Here is a 21,925-nt window from a genome sequence, read left to right on the forward strand (position 1 = left end):
AAAACCAAGAGAATCTGTTGCCATAAAATCTGCTCTACAGGTTCTTCAGGATGAATGGAAATGATACTAAATGGAAACACAGATTTCTGGAAGAAATGGAAAACAAGGGAGCAAACATTTTTTAAAAATCCGCATTTTTTTCTCTTAATTTCTTTAACTGTGTAAGGCAAAAATTATATATGATAGATTTCTAGACTATCTATCTAAATGTAATACAAATAACAATTACAGCAATAAAATGCCAAGGAAGAGAGGTGGTAAATCAAACTATAAAGTTGCAAGATTCTTAAATTTTCACAGAAAGTGGTACAAAATTAACACAAAGTAGAATGTAAGAAGAACATACACCATAATCCCAACAGGAACCACAAGTAACATAAAGAGACAGAGATAAAAAGCCAACAAGTAATTAAATTGGAATTCTAACAAACATTCAATTAACCCAAAAGAAGGCAGCTTTCAAAAAGAACAAGAAAGAAAACTAAGGCAAAAATAAACAAGTGGGAGTACATCAAAATAAACAGCTTCTGCACAGCAAAAGAAACCATCAACAAAATGAAAAGGAAGCCCACTGCATAGGAGAACATATTTGGCAATGATACATCTCATAAAGGGTCATTATCCAAAATATATAAAGAACTCATAAAACTTAACAAAAGGAAAACAAACAATCCAATTTAAAAATGGGTAAAGGACCTAAATAGACACTTCTCCAAAGGGGGCAGACATATAGATAGATGGCCAAGAGACACGAAAAAATGCTCAAAGTCACTAATCATCTGAGATGCAAATCTAAACAACAATGAGGTACCATCTCACACCCATCAGGATGGCTACCATCAACAAATCAACAAATGACAAGTGCTGGGGGGGATGTGGAGAAAAGGGAACCCTAGTACACTAGCTGATGGGAATGCAGAGTACTGCAGCCATTATGCAAAATAGTATGGCATTTCCTCAAAAAATTCATTATGGAACTGCCATTTGACCCAGTGAACCCATTTCTAGGAATATATCCTAAGAAACCAGAAACAGCAATCAGAAAAAAATGTATGTGCCCCTATGTTCATAGCAGTGCAATGTATAATAGCTAAGATCTGGAAATGGCCCAAGCCCCTATCAGTAGACGAGTGGATAAAAAACATTTGGTATATCTACACCATGGAATGCAGCAGTAAAATATAGGGATCTCTTACCCTTTGAGACAGCATGGAGAGACCTGGAGAGTATTATGCTAACCAAAATAAGCCAATCAGAGAAAGACAAGTATCACATGATTGCATTCATATGTGGAATCTAATGAACAAAACAAACTGTTGAACAAAATAGATCCAGAGACATAGAAATATTGAATAGACGGAAGGCGGGGGAGGGTGGATGGATGGGACAAGATCAACCAAAGAACTTGTATGCATATATGCATAACCCACTGGATACAGACAATAGGATGGTTAAGGTGGGGGTGGGCTAGAAGGGGTGAAGTGGGGGGGGGGGGGGGAGAGGAGGGGGCATATGTAATACTTTCAACAATAAAGATTTTTTTAAAAATAAATTTCAAAAAAATTCATAGAAGAACTATTAATATCTTCCAGGAGATAACATAGGAGAATTTCTTTGAAGCCTAAGGAGAAGCAAAGGTTCGTTGGGTACAAAGAACAGTATAAATAATGGGGGGAAATGTAATAAATTCAGAATTCTTGTAAGATATGTATCATTCAAAGTATTTGGTTTCAGAATTCATAAAGAGTTCCTGCAACTCAACAAGACAACCCAATTTTAAAAGGGCAAAAGATCTGAACCAAGACCTCAGAAAGGACAATAATACTAATGTCCAATAAGGGCATAAACAAGAATACAACATGAGTCATCAGGGAAATGCAAATTCAAATTACAATGATATACCACACCATACACAAAGCAGAATGGCTACAGTTTGAAAAATGACAATCAACTACTAGTAAGGACGCACAGTAACAGAAATGCCCACCCACTGTTGGTAGGAATATAAAATGTTACTCCCACCTCCACTTCTAAGTATCTACCCTAAGAAAAATAAACATGTCTACAAAAAAGGTATAAAAATGTTCACATCAGCTTATTCATAACAGTCAGACAAAAATAAACACACACTGAATAACTGTATTGATGTGACGTTTTAGAACAAGGAAAACCTACATATAGTGGGAAAAATGAGAATAGTGATTGCTCCAGGGGTAGGAGGCAGCGAGTATTATCTGGGAAGGAGCATGAGTAAACTTTCTGGAGACTTGGAAATGTTCAACACCTACTTCGACAGGGGTTTGTTTGGGTTACACAGATGTAAGCATTTGTCAAATTATTAAATGGTACACACCTAACAATTTTACATTTTACTACATAAATGTAAAAAGCAATTACATTTGCTAAATTAAAAAGCAATATTTTAGTTCCTGCAATGTATGCTGAAGTATTCAGAAGTATACTGATTTAAGTCTTAAACTTATTTTGAAATACATCCCAAAAATAAGATGAATATTTATTTGTTAAAGAAAATATTAGAACCTAAGTGCTAAGAATATGTATTCATTGCACAATTCTTTGAACATTCTTCTGTTTGAAATTTATAATCAACTGTGGAAGAGGGGGACAAAAGGAAACAAAAGACTCATTTACGGATTTCTGTAAGGATGTTTCTTCCCATCGCCAACCTTAGCCTTATTTTCTTTCCTTTCCAGCGGTTCTCAACCTGTGGGTCGCGACCCCTTTGGAGGTCAAACGACCTTTCACAGGGGTCACCTAAGACCATGGGAAAACACATATACAATTACATATTGTTTTTGTGATTAATCACTATGCTTTAATTATGTTCAATTTGTAACAATGAAATTGGGGGTCACCACAACATGAGGAACTGTATTAAAGGGTCGCGGCATTAGGAAGGTTGAGAACCACTGCTTTAGACCCTTTACAACACCTGGACACATCAACTGAATAACTTAAATCTCCTGTCAACTCATTAAACCACATACTTACTAGTTCTTTACATTACTGACCTGGAACCAATTTTACTTTATTTTGAAGATTTTTAAAACTGCTTTTTAGAGAGAGAGAGGGAGAAACATCAATGGGAGAGCAGAACATGAATCAGCTGCCTCCTGCAGAGGACTGAGCCCATAACCTGGCATGTGCCCTTGACTGGGAATCCAAGCAGCAACCTTTCAGTGCATGAGAGGATGCCCAACCAACTGAGCCATACCAGCCAGGGTGACTTTGAACCAATTTTAAATTTGATTTGTAGTCACCAAAATTTTGACTTGATTGATCAGAAGTAGTTTCCACAAATCTGGGAGAAAGTCAAAAATTATAACTGGATGAATAGAGATGCCTCAAGTTAAACACAACCATCATCAAATCTGACTTACTATCCTATATAATAAAAGGCTAATATGCGAATTGTCCCCTCGACTTGGAGTTCGACCAGGAGTTCAACCAGGGGGTGGGCTGGCCAGCCAACCTCCTGCATCCCCTCCCCTCAGCCGGCCGGACCCCACCCTTGCACAAATTTCGTGCATCGGGCCTCACAGTCTCAGCTGGCCCTCACAACCCCACTTTGTCTGGAAGGTCATCCAGACAGTCATCCAGAAGGTCATTCTGCTGTTTGGTATAATTAGCATATTAGCTCTTTATTATATAAGATTATATAGGAGATATCTATATCTATATCTATATCTATATCTATATCTATATCTACACACACACACACACATATATGTACGTATTATCTTTATAATACCTTTACATAGGTTACCTCATGTGAGGTAGAGGCCTATTATTGTAGATGAGGAAACTGAGGCACAGAGATATATGGCCTAATATACAGCTATGAAATGGCAGACATCCTATAGACACAAGCCAAATATATTTCTTCTTCTTATCCCTATTTTAAAGAGAAAGAAGCTGATGCACAAGAAGTTAATTTGATCAAAGTCATTCATACCAGTAAGGGGCACAACTGTATCTGACATGACAGTATCAAGCAATTAAATGTCTCCAAATGCAATCTTTACTTATCTATTAAAAACACACACATACACAGGATACGCAGAAAATTTGAGGAAGCCACCCATTAGTACCTCTCTCCTCAGAAATGTGGAGACTGTAACTCCAATGTGGAACAGAGCCCAGGGCAAGAGGAGTTGGGTGAGGCATCCTGGGATGTGAAATTGGCAGTTGGCAGTTGGCCGGAATGAAGAGAGGCAGCCCAGATCAGGGAGAAGGTGATAAAGAGGTCTGGGGAGTTAGATTTTCATAAAGTTTCTAACAGTTAATATACCAGGTAGTAAGGGCTAAAGTAAAGAAATTAATTTAAACTCCCCCAAAATGTCTCAATACAACAAAGTCACACTAAACATAAACCTACAACACAACTAAATTAAACTGCAAGTATCAACCTGAGATTTTGGCTGAATATCTTAAGAACGATATCTTCAGAAGTTCACACTAAAGGGAAATAAGCAAAATTCACAAATCTGTCATTTGGTAAACAACAAACCAAACTAATAATTGTTCTCATACAGGAAGAAACTTTAAAAAGCTAAGGCCACAAATTTTACTGAGAAATATAAAAACTTGTCTAAAAAACAAATTCATGCTATATTAATCAGATATTAATTTCCTTATGGATATAAGGTAAGACATCCCATTTCTTAAATGTAATTAAGTGCTTTAATGACAAAAGAAAACTGGTTTGCTAAGAAAATACTACATTTTATACACTATATAATTAATGGCATTTACAGCTTTTTCTTTCTTTTTTAAAAAAATGTATTTTATTTTTTACAGAGAGGAAGGGAGAGGGATAGAGAGTCAGAAACATCGATGAGAGAGAAACATCGATCAGCTGCCTCCTGCACACCCCCTACTGGGGCTGTGCCCGCAACAAAGGTACATGCCCTTGACCGGAATCAAACCCAGGACCCTTCAGTCCACAGGCCGATGCTCTATCCACTAAGCCAAACCGGTTAGGGCCATTTATATAAGTTTCAAAAACTGGCAAAACCTAACCTATAATAATAAAAGCATAATATGCTAATTAGACCGATGTCCTTCCAGACGACCTTCCAGATAAAGTTGGGGTTGCAAGGGCCGAGCCCCTTGCACAAAATTCGTGCTCAGGTAGGGTCCCTCGGCCTGGCTGGCGATCAGGGCTGATCAGTGCCTTCCAGCTGCCAGACGGGCCTCCCTTTGTTCCACGCTGCCCCCTGGTGGTCAGTGCACGTCATAGCGAGCAATCGAACTCCCGAGGGGACACTTTGCATATTAGCCTTTTATATATATAGAATATTCTAAAAGTAAATAACTTCAATTGTAATTCTTTTACTAAAAGAATTATGGCTTTTTGCCTGGCTGGTGTAGCTCAGTGGTTGAGTGTGGGCCTGTGAACCAAGAGGTCCCTGGTTGATTGCCAGTCAGGGTACATGCCCAGGTTGTCCACTCAATCCCCAATAGGGGGCGTGCAGGAGACAGCCGACTGATGTCTCTCTTTCTCGTTGATGTTTCTATCTATCCCCCTCCCTTCCTCTCTCTAAAAATCAATGAAAACATATTTTTTTAAAAAGAATTAAGGCTTTTTAATGACACATGAAATTTTTAGTACTATGTTAGGTTTTCTGTGTTGCCACAGTGAAGGTGGTTTAAAAAGTACTAGTATTAAACACACACACACACTTTGAAGGAACTGTTCCAATGACAGGTTATTTTTGTGTTGGGTTTCCTTAAACCCCACCCCTCCAGATCTCCTCTCACCACCACAATGCACAAAGCTTTCAATAAACATCAAGAATATTAAGTGTATAACCCTACCTCCCCCTCTGCAGGTTTAGTTGCCACAAAACGTGTTCTTTCTCGTCTCATCTTGCCTCCTCCACCACCTACTCCAGAAGATACACCATTGGCTGCAGACATACTGAAATTTGGGTAAGAAAAACCACTAAGCAAAAAAAAAAAAAAAAAAAAAAAAAAAGAAAGAAAGAAAGAAAAAAAAAGAAAATCAAAACAAATGATATATTACGCAGGTCCATAACTTGATAACTAATCGAATAACCCAAAAATTAGAGCTGCTAACAAATAATAAATGTACAGCTGAATTTTATTTTTAAAAGCTGACAAATACTTTGTGCATAAAGTTTCTATTTTTAACCTGTCTTAATTTTCCAAAAGGCACATAAAAATCACATACAGAACTTAAAATTTACATACAAAGAAGTTTTGCTATAAAGATGACATTACCTTTCTTGTTCTCTATTTTGTCCTGGTGTCATACTTTTTTCATATCCAGCCTAGAAAAAAGTGAAACCATATTTAAACGTTGGCATATTTAAATTTTTTTATTTTATTTTTTTTCCATCATGCTCTTTTATTTTATCTCTCCATACCCTCTTCAACCTCCACCACCCCTGCCACCCGCAATCACAACACTGTTGTCCCAGTCAATGTGTTCTCTTTTTTGTTCAATCCCTCCACCATCCCTAGCCTCACCCCTATCCCCATAATTTTCTTAATGCCATCCTATCTGTGAATTTTAGTATTTTGAATCAGGAATTTGAGGTTGTTTAGTTAATGAATCCTAAAATTTGCAACTTAGAGCCAGCCTTCTGAATTGTAACTAAGCATTAGTGTGATTATATTTGCACATAAAATGTCACTGAGTACAAATGTACTTTAAACAAAATGGTACTATACAAAGTTAATACACTCACCAACCACAAAATTACATTTACTTATCTCTTGTTATGACATATTAAATATGCAAATTCATAAGGATAGCCCTTTTGAAATGATTCTCAGAATCTTACCTCTTCCCAGAAGCACATAAAATTATAACTAAATTATAAAATAATAAATCTAGATAACCATCTGAAGACTAGACTAAGACAGGGATGTCCACTTTCACTACTCTTATTCAAATAGTACTGGAAGTCCCAGCCACAACAATCAGATAAGAAGAAATAAAAGGCATCCAAACTGGAAAGTAAAACTGTCATTATTTACAGGTGACATGATACTTCAGAGAACTCTAAAGATTCCACCAAAAAAATTACTAGAACTGATAAACTAAGAAATTATAATCCCATTTACAACTGCATCAAAAAAATAAAATATTTAGGAAATTTAACCAAAGAAATAAAAGACCTGTACTCAAAAAATTATTTCATTAAAGAAATCGAAGATACAAATAAATAGATGCATATGCCATGCTCATGGAGAGGAAGAATTAACATTGTAAGAATATCCATACTACCCAAAGCAATCTAAACTATCTATCAAAATACCAATGGCATTTTTTCACAAAACTAGAATAATAAAAGACTCCAAAGGCCACAGTAATATTGAGAAAAAAAGAACAAAGTTGGAGGTATCCTGCCTCCCGATATCGATATATTTACAAGGCTACTCTAATCAAAACAGCATGGTACCTATTGACATAAAAACAGATACATAGATCAATGGAATGAAATAGAGAAATCTATGCCTATATGGACAATTAATATATGATAAAGAAGGCAAGAACACAATGAGGTAAAGACAGTATTCATTCATTAAATGGTGTTGGGAAAGTTGGATAGATACATGCAAACAAAATAAATAAAACTAGATCAGCTTCTTAAACCATACATAAGAATAAACTCAAAATCGATTAAAAACTTAAATGTAAAAAAACAGAGAGTAACATCTTTGACATTTCTCTTAGCAATATTTTTTCTGACATAGTTCCTCAGGAAAGGGAAACAAAGAAAAAAAACCAAATGGAACTCTATCAAACTAAAAAGTTTTTGCACATAAGAGGAAACTATCAACAAAACAAAAAGACTACCTACTAAATGGAAAAAGATTAATATCCAAAATTAATAAAGAACTCATACATTCAACACCAAAAAAACCCCAAATAACCCAATTAAAAACTGGGCAGAAGACCTGAATAGACACTTCTCCAGAGAGGACATATAGACAGCCAATAGACATGAAAAGATGCTCACCATCACTAATCATCAGAAAAATGCAAATGGACATCTATCGTCATTAACTCAAGAAACAAGTGCTGGCCAGACAGTGGAGAAAAGGGAACCCTCGTGCCATTAGTGGAAATGCAGACTGGTAAAGCCACTATGGAAAACAGTATGGAGGGTCCTCGAAAAATTAAAAGTGGAACTGCCTTATGACCCAGTGATTCCACTTCTAAGTATATATCTGAAGAAACCCCAAATGCTAATTTGAAAGGATACATGTACTTCTTGGGTAATGCAGCATTACTTACAATACCCAAGATATGGAAGCAACCAAGTGCCCATCAATGGATAAGTAGATAAAATTGTGATACATATATACAATGGAATATTAATTGGGACATAAAAAAAGAATGTAATCTTACCACTTGCTACAGCATGGATGAACCTAGTGGGTATCATGCTAAGTGAAATATGTCAGAGAAAGACAAATACCATATAATTTTACTTATATGTGAAATCTAAAAAATAAACATAAAATAGAAACAGACTCATAGATACAGAGCATGCTGATGGCTGCCAGAGGAGAGGGTGGTTTGGGGGACTGGATCAAAAAGGTGAAGGGATTAAGAAGTATGAATTAGTAGTTACAAAACAGTTATGAGGATGTAAAGTACAGCATAGGGAATAGAGTCAATATTAAATAACTATGTATGGTGCCGGAAGGAGGGGGACCTGAAATATCAGGGGGATTACTTTGTAAAGTATATAATGGTCTAACCACTACACTGTACACCTGAAACTAAAACAAAATAACATGAATGTAAACTGTAATTAAAAAACTTGAAAGTACTTAGAAAATGCATGCCAAAGTACTCAGAGATAGACAGATGTGATGTCTAAAATTTATTTTCAGGTAGTCCAACAAACACAAAGCACACAATATAAAGCAAATCCGGCAAAATTATTTAATCTAAAGCATTAGTACATACTAGTATTTACTAATAAACACTAACTTGGGGTTTGATTATGGTGCCAGCCATTTTAAAGTGTCCCAATTCATAATCATCACTAATTCACAAACTGTAGGTATGATCTGCAATGATAGAGTACTTATATGTCATATTATTTATTCTTTTTTTCTTTAATATTTTTATTTATTTCAGAGGAAGGAAGAGGGAGGTAGAAAACATCAATGATAAGAGAAAATCATTGATCAGCTGCTTCCTGCACGCCCCCCACTGGGGATTCAGCCTGCAACTGGGGCACGTGCCCTTGACTGGAATCGAACCCGGGACCCTTCAGTCCGCAGGCCGATGCCCTATCCACTGAGCCAAACCAGCCAGAGCACATTATTTATTCTTATTCAATTTAACCAATATTCAAAGACTAGTGAAAATAAACACATACTCACACTGTATTTTTTATCTATTCTTTGATTAGTCTTCTTTAATTCACCAGATGGGGTCAGAGATGGTTTAAAATAAACAGTTCGATTTGCTGCTATGGATACTGGCTTTGGGGTCATGAGCCTCTGAACTGGGGGATACTGACAGACCACCTTATAGGTAAAAAGAAATCAAAGACAAACCTTCATTTTCATACATTATCAGTGATGCATAGCAAAAAAATTATTTGACAATAGCTATGTGACCTAGAGACTATGAGTACTTCTCAGAGAAATACCCAATAAATGCAAACAAATACTAAGAAAACTGATAGTAAGAGAATCAAAGGTGTGTGTATGTGTGTCTCTATTTATAAATATATATAAAATTCCAAAACAATTTCAGACTAATTTATTCCAGACTTAATGACTGTTCACACATGTACACACACACAAAACAGGAACTATATTCAAAACTGTTTTACAAATCTAAGGTTTTATAGGATGAATTTCAAATATATAAACTAAAGTTGATTTTGCCACATTTCCCCCCAAATTACTATCTAAATTTTCTTCAGCTACAGATATTTTTAAACCAGCAATGAAAATATTTTCATTGCTAAAAATGTGAGCAAATCTCTGTCCAAGTTAACTTTACTCTATTGTTTTTAAAAACCAAATGAAATTCTTACAGGTCTAATTAGTAAAGCATTCCAAATCTTAAAATGAACTGGCTTTATTGTCTAAGAACACGAGTATTTTTGTCAACAATCTTTTGCTACACTCAACACAGTAAAAATTATGTTGGTTTAAGATGACTATAAAGTCTACAGCAGCGGTTCTCAACCTGTGGGTCGCAACCTCTTTGGGGGTCGAACGACCCTTTCACAGGGGTTGCCTAAGACCATCGGAAAACACATACATAATTACATGTAGTTTTTGTGATTAATCACTATGCTTTAATTATGTTCAATTTGTAACAATGAAATTGGGGGTCACCACAACATGAGGAACTGTATTAAAGGGTCGCAGCATTAGGAAGGTTGAGAACCACTGGTCTAGAGCATTGACTCTGTCCAAAGATTGTAATACTATAAATACAGTCCTTTCACTCAACAGCAGCTGTGAACAGCACTGAATTCCTAGGCAAAGCTTCTGTATGGTTACTACTTCTTCCCTAAATCCTCATCACAAGTGTGATCCTGCAATTCTGATTACAACTGTGAAAGATGAACTACAATATTGTATCTGTCCATTATAATTCTTAACAGCCATTAATAAGATTTTATTGGCATTACACACAACCATTAATAAAAATGTTTATTAATTAAAACTTCTATTATGGCATAAGCTTTTAAACTTACTTCTTTTTATGCAATCTGACATAAAATAGGAATCTGAGAAAAGCAGCTAATGGATTAATCCCAACACACAGCAAATAATAATGGATTCCCTCTCTTGTCTGAGGAAAAAACTCAATTTTAGCTTTCTATTCTGCATTAGAATTTTAGTAAAAATAATTATATTTTACCAGTATCTCAAATACATTCCCCAAATTAATTCAGAAAATTATGACAATTTTAATCAATTACTTCTGAGGGAACATAGTGTTGTAGTAAATGTTTCTATAAGTAAGGATCTAGGAATCTGCTTCCCCTGAAGTTAACTAGTCACCAATATAACTAACAAAATTTACATCTTTTAAACACTCTCAAGCATTTTATTTTTTCCATAGTAATCTCCAAAACTAATTTTAACAAAGAAGAATATACTAAAAAGGGCTCTCAATATATAAGCTATATCATAATGTTTTACAGCGGTTCTCAACCTGAGGGGCGCGACCCCTTTGGCGGTCGAACGACCCTGTCACAGGGGTCGCCTAAGACCATCCTGCATATCAGATATTTACATTACGATTCATTACAGTTATGAAGTAGCAACGAAAACAATTTTATGGTTGAGTCACAACATGAGGAACTGTATTTAAAGGGCCAGAAGGTTGAGAACCACTGTTTTAATACCTTTGATATCTTGAAGAGTATTTTTGGCTAACTGATGAAAGATATGCCAATCTGAAATTCTATTACACACAATAGCCTTGACATAATGTCTGGTAATAAGGAAAGTTTGGAAAGATAACTATGTTCAGTGAGCACTTCAGTTCACTGAATTTATAATTACTAAACACTTCAAGGTCTGTTCACTCCTATTTTTATTTATCAAAATGTAAAAGTTACTCATAAAGACTGTCAAGATGCTGAAGATGGAAATGCCAAATAATCAAAATGTAATGACTGAGCACATACTACATAAAGGATTGTGCTAAGTCCCCCACAAAAGGCAAAAATGTGCAATTTCTTAAAATCTTATTTTTCAAACACGTTTCCTATGAATATCAACTAAATTCATCTATTTGATAACTAAAAAATACACAAAACAAAACTGCTGATACTGCCCGGCCTGCATGGTTCAGTGGTTGAGTGTCAACCTATGAACCAGGACATCATGGTTCGATTCCCAGTCAAGGGCACATGCCCAGGTTGTGGGCTCAATCCCCAGTGTGGGGTGTGCAGGAGGCAGCCAATCAATGATTCTCTCTCATCATTGATGTTTCTATCTCCTCTTCCTCTCTGAAATCAATAAAAAACACTTAAAAAAAAAAAGCTGCTGATACTTTACACAAATAAATGCTAAAAAAGCCTTACCTTTTCCCTTTTGGCCTGAAAATCTGTGGTGGTATCTATCCCTCTCCTATCAAGAGGCTGAAGAAATAAAATACTATTAGAATAGATGACAAACTTTGAAAAATGCAACTTTTATCAACAATATATAAAAATATATTTTTTAAGATGTTAAAAAGTCAACTTACAGAATTCACTGGAGAAGAAACAACAGATGGAATTCTTTTTGCATCCTGTTAATTTTTAAACAATAACAAAATTAAGACTTTTCATTGAACTCAAATTTTGTTACACTTCTGCTTTTAATTGTGATTTTAAACATTTACCGCTAAAGGGCTTGACATCTTCTCTAAAGATTGCAATATTCGTCGAGCTGTTGAACTAGTCACACCATAGTATTCTGCATTGACTTGTTTAGCTTTCATCTGTCTTCTGAATGGTACCTATAAAGTAAAACTTATATTATTTGCTGGAACTGTAAACTCTAAATCTTTTTCAGAAAATGAGTACATTTACAAAATCGAATGGAGTCTAAAGCAAAACAGGATTAATGTAACAAGTTATCTCTGAATAATGTCGTTAATTATATATTCAAATTTTTTCTTTATGTCTTTATTGAAAATCCGTTATCTCTGTCTGAGAAATTACTTTTACAATGAAAAAAAAAAATGGTACTATAGCATGCACCACTCTAAAGCTCTCCCAGCTATGTTAAATGGGAAAAATGAGATAGCTGGTAAAACATTCTAGCATTATCTTGATCTACTTATCCCTAATATTTTTTAAGATGTTTGTATTGATTTTAAAGAGAGAGGAAGGAAGAGGGATAGACAGAAACATCAATGAAAAACATCCACTGGCTGCCTCCTGCACATTCCCCACTGGGAGACCGAGCCTGCAATCTAGGCATGTGCCCTGACCAGGAATCGAACCAGAGATTTCATGGTTCATGGGTTGACATTCAACCACTGAGTAACACCAGCTGTGGCTGGGCTATCCCTAATATTTAAACCAAAGAACACTAAGTTAATGAAAACTGTTAAAATATTCGTTATTCTGAGTGTTAAATAATATTTAATTATAGTAAATTCCAAGATAATTAAACTCTATTACAAATTTTAAACGGAACTGTTTCTCAAATTTTAACACAATAAAAAGTTTAAATACACAAGCTATTTCTTAATAAATGATTTAACTTCCTTAAAATTGAACTTAAGGAAATAAGCTTATAAGAAGGTAAGTAACCTTTTTTAAATTTTATATGTTTTTATTGTTTTTTGGAGAGGGAGGGAGGGGGATAGAGGGATATTAACATCAATGAGAGAGAAATATCATTGGTGACTGCCTCCTGCACGCCCTACCCCCCCCCCCCCCCCACCACCACCACCGGGGATTGAGGCCACATCCACAACCCGGGCATGTGCCCTGACTGGGAATCGAACCACAACCTCCTGGTTCCTAAGACAACGCTCAACATCTGAGCCACACCAACTGGGCATAAGTAACCTTTAATACAAAAGCAATGTTTACAAATTCCAATAGAAACACTACCTTTTATGCAATACAACTTTCCAATAACCAAGTGACTACCACAAATCAAAGTAGTTTGGCAATGCTTAATATAAAAAAGATATTATTACTACAATCAAAATATAGCCCAGTTTAGCCTTAGCCGGTCTGACTCAGAGGATAAAGCGTTGGCCTGTGGACTGAAGGGTCCCAGGTTCGATTCTGGTCAAGGGCACATACCTAGGTTGCAGGCTCCATCCCTGGCCCTGGTTGGGATCCATGCAGGAGGCAACCAATCAATGTCTCTCTCTCATCACTGATGTTTTTATCTGTCTCCTCTTGCTTCCTCTCTGAAATCAATAAAAATATGTTTAAATATATATAACTGGGAGATATATATATATATATACTTATATATATCACAGTTTCTACAAATAGCTCATATCTGAAAAACTAAATCATCATAACTACTTTAAATAACATTTCTCTCTCAGATACCAAACATTCATGGTATTTTCAGAGTAGCTACAATAGTCTACATTAGTTTTATTAACAACTTGGTGCCCATTAGGACTGCTGTTCAGCCCAGAGGCTTTGGTGAATGTGAGGCAGCATTAAAATCCTCTAGGAAATTATGAGAATCTGTCCTGTCACTGGATTCTCCTGGCCACTGGCCCCTCAGTGCCTTGCATCACAAAGCAATAAAATGGAAATGAATTAGAGAACCTTTAATATACTTTCTAACTCAACCCTCTAGAAAAGGAATAGCAAGCAGATTCATCCCAAATGTCAAAATAAATATTTGGAAGCCTGTACTGAGAAGGATGGTATGTCAGAACTCAACATGAAAAAGTATAGGATTAAATATAAGAAATAGAGGAGAAAGTAGCAGGAATACACTCTTATTTGGACTACCCCATGAATCATGGGCTTGCATCATCATCTATCTTCTACTAACATGATAACCTATCTATTTTAAATGTAAAAATGTCTTTTAAAAATTAACATAATCCTTGCCTAGCCAGAATGTCTCAGTTGGTTGAGTGTCATCCTGTGCACCAAAAAGTTGCCAGTACAACTCCAGGTCAGGGCACAAACCTGGGTTGCAGGTTCAATCCCGTTTTGGGGCACATATAGAATGCAACCAATCAATGTTTCTTGCTCATATCAATGTTTCTCTCTCTCCCCTTTCCTCTCTTTAAGCATGTCCTCAGGTGATGATTAAAAAAATAAAAATCTACACTAATAAAAGAGAAACATGCATTAAACAATAAAACAAAAAAAGGAAAAACATGCAAATTGGTGTCATTCTGCTATGCCCAGACAATCAGAGTGGTTATGCAAATTAGCCCAACAAAGATGGTGGTTAATTTGCATACACAGGTGCGGAGTAAAGACTGAAGACTGAGGAGGCTTGGCTTCTCTGCTGCGGCCGGACCAAAGGCCTGGGTCCCGGGTGCCGGAGGAAAACCAGTGCCGGCGGCCAGGGGCAGGACGACCTATTGCGCGAATCTTCGCGCAACGGGCTTCTAGTAATAATATAATCCAGTTTAAGCTTGGGAAAACTCCTTGTGTAACTCCAAGATCCAGTTAGCACTTTCTTAAAAAACAAAATATTGCTGCTCATGTACACACTCAGAAATGACTCGTTAACTTTGCTATTTATGAAAACATTCTCTAATTAGAAAAACAAGGAACTATTCTAAAGACAGTATCTTCAAATATACTTTTTTGTGCAATTGTGTCTGTCACAGATTGCCTACATGCTTAAAAGTATTACTCCTCCATTTTTAAAATGTCCAAATCTATAAGTAGAATAACAACATATACATGAAACAATTTTTAAGAGCCTCAAGAAACTCCTACGACAAAACACAGAATGGTGCAATTTACCTTAAATTAACATATTTTTAACAGTTATCAATTTCCAAATGTTCTCTGCTAATGGGTATATGTAAATACAACTGATTTTGATTTTTTTTAGATTGACCTTGTATACTATAACTTTGCTAAGCCCACTTTTAAGTCTGATAACATCTTACTGTAGTTTCCTGGGATTTTTCTATGTAGATAATAAGCACATTGTCTAGGAATACAAATAACTTTATTATTTCATTTTTGATATGTATGCCTTGTATTTCTTTTTTCTTGTGTTAGCTAGGAATTGCAGCACATTTAACAGTACCAGTGACAGCAGATATCCTTCTTTTCTTTCTAATCTTAGGAGGCACATATTCTGTTTTTTACAATTAGTATGATGGTAGCTGAAGATTTTCTGTAAACACAATTTTTCAGGTTGAGAAGGTTCCCATCTATTTCTAGGTATCCTGAAGTGTTATCATAAATGTATGTTGGATTTTGTCAAAAGCATTTTATGCATCTGGAAATATTCATACAATTTTTATTCTTTACTTACATGGTAGATAACAATTTTCAAATGTTGAACCAACCTTGCATCATGATGAAATAGTCTTTATATATATTTGGGTTTAATTTTGCAAATATTTGTTCAGAAGGGGTGTGTGTGTCTCTAATTCATGAGAAATACTGGTCTGTAGCTTTCTTATAATGTCTTCAGCTTTAGTTATCAGGGTGACGTTGGCTTCATAAATGTGTTGAGAAGTGTACAGAAATGTTTGTGTTTGGTAGAATTCACCAGGGAATTTATCTTGGCCTGAAGTTTTTCTTTGCTGGGAGGTATTTTAACTATAAATTCAATTTATTGAATAGACTATTTAGGCAAGTTATTCTTGACTAACACCAAATAACATGAATTATTTTTATACTAGAGGCCCGGTGCACAAAAAATTGTGCACGCAGGGGGGGGTCCCTCAGCCCGGCCTATGCCCTCTTGCAGTCTGGGACCCCTCAGAGGATGTCCACCTGCTGGCTTAGGCCTGCTCCCTGGGGTATCGGGTCCAAGTTGGCAGTCAGACATCCCTCTGGCAGCCCGGCAGCCCTCGGGGGATGTCCACTTGCCAGAGGGGAGCAGGCCTAAGCTGCAGTCGGACATCCTTAGCGCTGCTGAGGAGGCAAGAGAGGCTCCCACTACCACTGGTGTGCTGGCAGCCGTCAGCCTGGCTTGTGGCTGAGCAGAGCTCCCCCTGTGGGAGTCCACTGACCACCAGGGGACAGCACCTGCATTGAGCGTCTGCCCCCTGGTGGTCAGTGTGTGTCATAATGACCAGTCATTCTGCTGTTAGGGTCAGTTTGCATATTACCCTTTTATTATATAGGATAGAGGCCTGGTGCACGAGTGGGGGCCGGCTGGTTTGCCCTGAAGGGTGTCCCAGATCAGGGTAGGGGTCCCGCTGGGGTGCCTGGCCAGCCTGGGTGAGGGGCTGATGGCTGTTTGCAGCTGGTCACACCCCCTTCAGGGTGGGGGTCCCCACTGGGGTGCCTGGCCAGCCTGGGTGAGGGGCTGATGGCTGTTTGCAGGCTGGCCACACCCCCTTTAGGGTGGGGGGTCCACTGGGGTGCCTGGCCAGTCTGGGTGAGGGGCTGAGGGCCGTTTTCAGGCTGGCCAAGCCCGCCGGCGACGGGAGCTCCCAGCCTCTCCTTTTTTTCTTTTATTTTTTATTCTGGGATTTATTTACCTTCTATAATTGAAACTTTGTAGCCTTGAGAGGAGCTTAGAGCCAGCCAGGGCGGGCGGGAGGAAAGCCTCCTGCTCGCTCCAGCAACGTGGCCACGGCCCGCTGAAAGCAGGTATCTGGGGTTTATTTACCTTCTATAATTGAAACTTTGTTGCTTTGAGTGGAGCTCAGAGCCGCCACAGCAGGCGGGGAAGCTTGGCTTCCTCCATCATTGGGGCAATCAAGCCTCTTGCTCGCTCCAGCTCTGTGGCTGCCGACCGCCATTTTGGTTGGGTTAATTTGCATATAGTCTCTCTGATTGGCTGGTGGGCGTGACTTAAGGCATAGCGAAGGTATAGTCAATTTGCATGTTTGTCTTGTATTAGTGTAGATAAATTTAGTAAAATATGTACAAGATTGGTGTGATGAATACTACAAAATACTGATGAAAGGAAATGTAAATGACCTAAACAGCCCTGGCCAGAGTTTCTCAGTGGTTAGAGCATTGGCCCTTTGCACGAAAGGGTCATGGGTTCGATTCCCGGTCAAGGGCACGTGCCTGGGTTGCGGATTCAATCCCTGGCCCTAGTCGGTTGGGAGCATGTACAGGAGACAGCTGATCGATGTGTCTTTCTCACATCAATATTTCTTTCTCCCTCCAATCCTCCCTCACTTCCACTCTCTCTAAAAGTCAATGGAAAAAATATCCTTGGATGAGGATTAACAAAACAAAAAAAGACCTAAGTAAATAAAGAGACATATTGTGCTCATGGACTGGAAGACTCAATTTTGTTTTAAGATGTATATTTTCCGGATCTGGGGTTACATTGATCTTTAGACTCAATGTAACCCCACACAAAATCCCTATAGACTGTTAAAACTGACATGGGGATTATAAAATTATAAAAAAACCAAAGGAATAAGGAAAGCCAAAACAAGCTTAATAAAAAAAAAAAAAAAAAGAAAAAGAAAAAGCTGGACGACTCATACATCTGATTTCAAGACTTACTATCTATACTAATAAAACAGTAATATGCTAATTAGACCAGGAGACCTTCCGGATGTCCTTCCAAACAAAGCTTTGGTGGCAGAGCCGACGCAGAGGCGGTTAGAGGTGATCAGGCCAGGAGTGGAGGGCAGTTGGGGGTGAGCAGGCTGGCAGAGGGGGGGCAGTTGGGGGCCATCAGGCCAGCAGGCCGGCGGGGGGGTGGGGGGGCAGTTGAGGGCAAGCAGGACAGCAGGGAGCCCGTTGGGGCAAGAAGGCTCGCAGGCAGAGTGGTTAGGAGCAATCAGGCAGGCAGACAGGTGAGCGGTTAGGAGCCAGCGGTCCCGGATTGTGAGAGGGATGTCCAAGATTGGAGAGGGTGTAGGCCGGGCTGAGGGACACACACATCCTTCCCCTCGCCATGCATGAATTTCGTGCACCGGGCCACTAGTAAAGCTATAATAATCAAGACAGTTTAGTGTTGGCAAAAGGATTGATACTTAGATCAATGAGAAAAAGAAAGTCTAGAAACAGAGCCACAATGTGGTCAAATGATTTTGACAAACGTGCAAAGGCAATTCAATGGAGAAAGTATAGTCTTTTCAACAAATGGTACACACTACAGAAATTGGACATTCATGTTAAAAATATGAATCTTAATCCATACCTCATGTCACATACAAAAATTAACTCAAATGATTTACAGGCCTAATCTGAAACCTAAATAAAGCTTCTATAAGAAAACATAAGAGAAAATCTCTGTGACCTTGGGTTACACAAGAATGATTACATCAAAACCATGAACCATAAAAGCAAAAAAACCCCCTCAATATGTCAAATCTCATCAAAAGAAAAATTCTCTTAAAAGACATTAAGACAAGTCAGAGAAAAGGATAAAAATATTTGCAGAATATATTTCTAATAAAGGACTTATACCCTGAATAAGGCACTCTTGAAATGCATTAATAAGCATGTTAAAAACAGGCAAAAGATCTGAAGAGATATTTCACTAAAGAAGATATACTGATGGCAAATAAGCACATGTCATTAGGGAAATACAAATAAAAACCACAGCAGTTGGAGTTCCACTATATGCCTATTAGAATGACTAAAATAAAAAACAGAAAATAAGCTGCTGACCAAAACAAGTGCTGGCCAGAAGCCTCTTACATTACTGGTGGGAATGCACAGTGGTACCAGCCACTTTGGAAAACAGTGACATATTATTATAAAGTTTAATGTGTTTTTTTTAATATGACCCAGCAGTAAAACTTCTAGGTATTTACCCAAGAGAAATGAAAATTAATGCTCACATCAGCTTTATTCACAATAACCAAAAATTATAAATAATCCAAGTGTTCTTACCCTGCCAAATGGATAAACAAACTGTATTACAACTCAGCAATAAAAAGGAACTAAACTATTGATATATGCAAAAATACAGATTGAATTCATGCATCATAATAGAATAAGCCAGATTCAAAAGATTACATATAATTACATATATAATTAAGTTTATATAACATTCTGGAAAAACCAAAACTATAGGGAAATAAAACAGATCAGTGGTTGCCAAAGGGTAGAAATAGGAAGAGTGGTTCATTAAAGATGCAGAATGTAATATTTTTGATAATAAAGATGCACAATGTAATATTTTGAGGTGATGAAAATGTTCAAATTTTGATTACAGAAGTGGTTACACAACTGTATGTGTTTTGTTAAAATTCAAATACTCTTAATAAAGGTAAATTTTACTATTGTAATTTACACCTCATTTTTTTTTTTTTTAAAAAAAGGAATCATCACACTTCCTACACACACACACACACACATACACACACACACACACACACGTAATGTACAAAAAGTATGCTTAGGTCTACAATAATGTTCATATAGTCCCTAAATTAAAAGAATTTTGTAATATACACATCTGTCATTTTACCAAAGAATAATTGAACCAAAATTCATTGAGTGCAAAGTTACTTATCAATTTTTTAAATAATATCAATCTTTCTTTTTTTCAAACCAACCTGATATGGTGTGTTTTGTAGTTTAGGCTGTCTTACAGCAGCTGCTGCCCCACCATATGTTGTTTTTCCAGGATAAAAAGGAGAATCTCCAAGCTGACTTGTTTTAAGGAATGAAGAACTCCCAAGTGACTGCACAGAAATACAATGATAAGTTATAAGCAATAAACACTCTAAATTAATGTGATTAAATCACTTCCAATTAGTACTCACAGGGGAAAGTGTTCCAAAGGCAGACAAGTTGAATGCTGGTTTCTTTGAGCTGGTGGCAGTGTGCTGTGAGAGTGAATGAGACCGTTCAGCCTCTGGGGACCACAAAGGGAGCACTGAAGTATTCTTTGAAACAGTTATATCTGAAACAAAAATATGTAATGCATAATAACAGCATTAATTGTAATTTTTATAAATAGAAAATGAAAATTAAGGCTAAGCTAGAAAAAATTATACTATGAAATTTAATTTTACTACCAAATGCCAAGAATACCTTTATCAGAAGCTCTTGAAGAAAACCCACTGGTAGTTGAGATGTTATCATCATCATGCTGAGAGGTAGAATCTTTAATTTCCTTTACAAGGGAAAATCCAGAACTGCCAATTGGGAATGCCGAGGATGTGGAGGGCTGACAGTGTAATGTAGGAGATTCCAACATGGAGAAATTCAGATGGCTCCGATGAAGAGAAGGCCTTGTTAATACATCTGGATAATTTGAAGCAGTACTAGTTGTTGAGGGTTCTTAAAAGAAAAGTATTAATATTGAATATATAACTTAAAAAAAGCAAAACAAACACAACAAAATGCTGTTTTTACTTTGAGAAAGCATACTATATACTAAATATAACTACAATTCAAATCATTGAGGCCTCCCATGATAAACCCAACTGAAACATTCTTTAGCCAAAAAAAGTTTCAAATAACAGAAATTAATTTACCTAAAATAGTGTCAAAATATATTTCACTATTCACATACCAACTTCCAAAAGTGATTTTCCTTGAATTAATCCTATATAATTAAAGGGTAATATGCAAACTGACCCTAACAGCAGAACGACTGGGAATGACTCAATGCAGGAGCTGCCCCCTGGTGGTCAGTGCACTCCCACAGGGGGAGCTCTGCTCAGCCACAAGCCAGGCTGATGGCTACCAGCACAGCGGTGGTGGCGGGAGCCTCTCTCGCCTCCTCAGCAGCGCTAAGGATGTCTGACTGCAGCTTAGGTCTGCTCCCCGCTGGCAAGTGGACATCCCCCGAGGGCTGCCGGGCTGCCAGAGGGATGTCTGACTGCCAGCTTAGGCCCACTCCCCGGGGGGATCGGGCCTAAGCCAGCAGGTGGACATCCCCTGAGGGGTCCCAGACTGGGAGAGGGCACAGGCCAGGCTGAGGGGACCCCCCCCCCCCCCAGTGCACAAATTTTCGTGCACCAAGCTTCTAGTATCAGTATAAAAACCATTCGTAAGAAAATCGAAGCTATATAAGACATTCACAAAACAAAAAGGATAGCTCTGGCCAATGTGGCTCAGTTGAATGGAACATTGTTCCATGCACTAAAAGGTTTCAGGTTTGATTCTTGGTCAGGGAACATACCCAGGTTGTGGGTTCAATCCCCAGTCGGGAAAGTCCAGGAAGCAATCAATCCATTTTTCTCTCTCAATCCATTTTTCTCATATCGGTTTCTCTCTCTCTCTCTCTCTCTCTCTCTCTCTCTCTCTCTCTCTCTCATCAATAAACATATCCTCGGTTTGATGATTTAAAAGAAAAAGGGGGGGGGAAGGTAAGTCTA

At 37.5% G+C, this 21,925-nt stretch overlaps 1 protein-coding gene across 9 annotated transcripts in view; it reads right to left on the reverse strand.

The window, feature by feature from the left end:
* Window positions 1–21,925, reverse strand: part of NUP153 (nucleoporin 153) — a 74,519-nt gene that overhangs the window by 26,450 nt on the left and 26,144 nt on the right. For 3 of the 9 annotated variants that reach the window (XM_059688719.1, XM_059688720.1, XM_059688711.1), the window contains exons 3-11: window positions 20,634–20,882; window positions 20,363–20,502; window positions 20,153–20,281; window positions 12,377–12,493; window positions 12,239–12,283; window positions 12,075–12,131; window positions 9,397–9,543; window positions 6,268–6,317; window positions 5,842–5,968 (exon numbers count right to left, since the gene is read on the reverse strand). In XM_059688719.1, coding sequence (XP_059544702.1) covers window positions 5,842–5,968; window positions 6,268–6,317; window positions 9,397–9,543; window positions 12,075–12,131; window positions 12,239–12,283; window positions 12,377–12,493; window positions 20,153–20,281; window positions 20,363–20,502; window positions 20,634–20,882 — 1,061 coding nt within the window. The remainder of the gene's footprint in view (window positions 1–5,841; window positions 5,969–6,267; window positions 6,318–9,396; window positions 9,544–12,074; window positions 12,132–12,238; window positions 12,284–12,376; window positions 12,494–20,152; window positions 20,282–20,362; window positions 20,503–20,633; window positions 20,883–21,925) is intronic. The other 6 variants (XM_059688712.1, XM_059688714.1, XM_059688713.1 and 3 more) reach the window with 6 other exon arrangements.

This window comes from Myotis daubentonii, chromosome 3 (assembly GCF_963259705.1).
Source record: "Myotis daubentonii chromosome 3, mMyoDau2.1, whole genome shotgun sequence".
NCBI classification, from domain to species: domain Eukaryota; kingdom Metazoa; phylum Chordata; class Mammalia; order Chiroptera; family Vespertilionidae; genus Myotis; species Myotis daubentonii.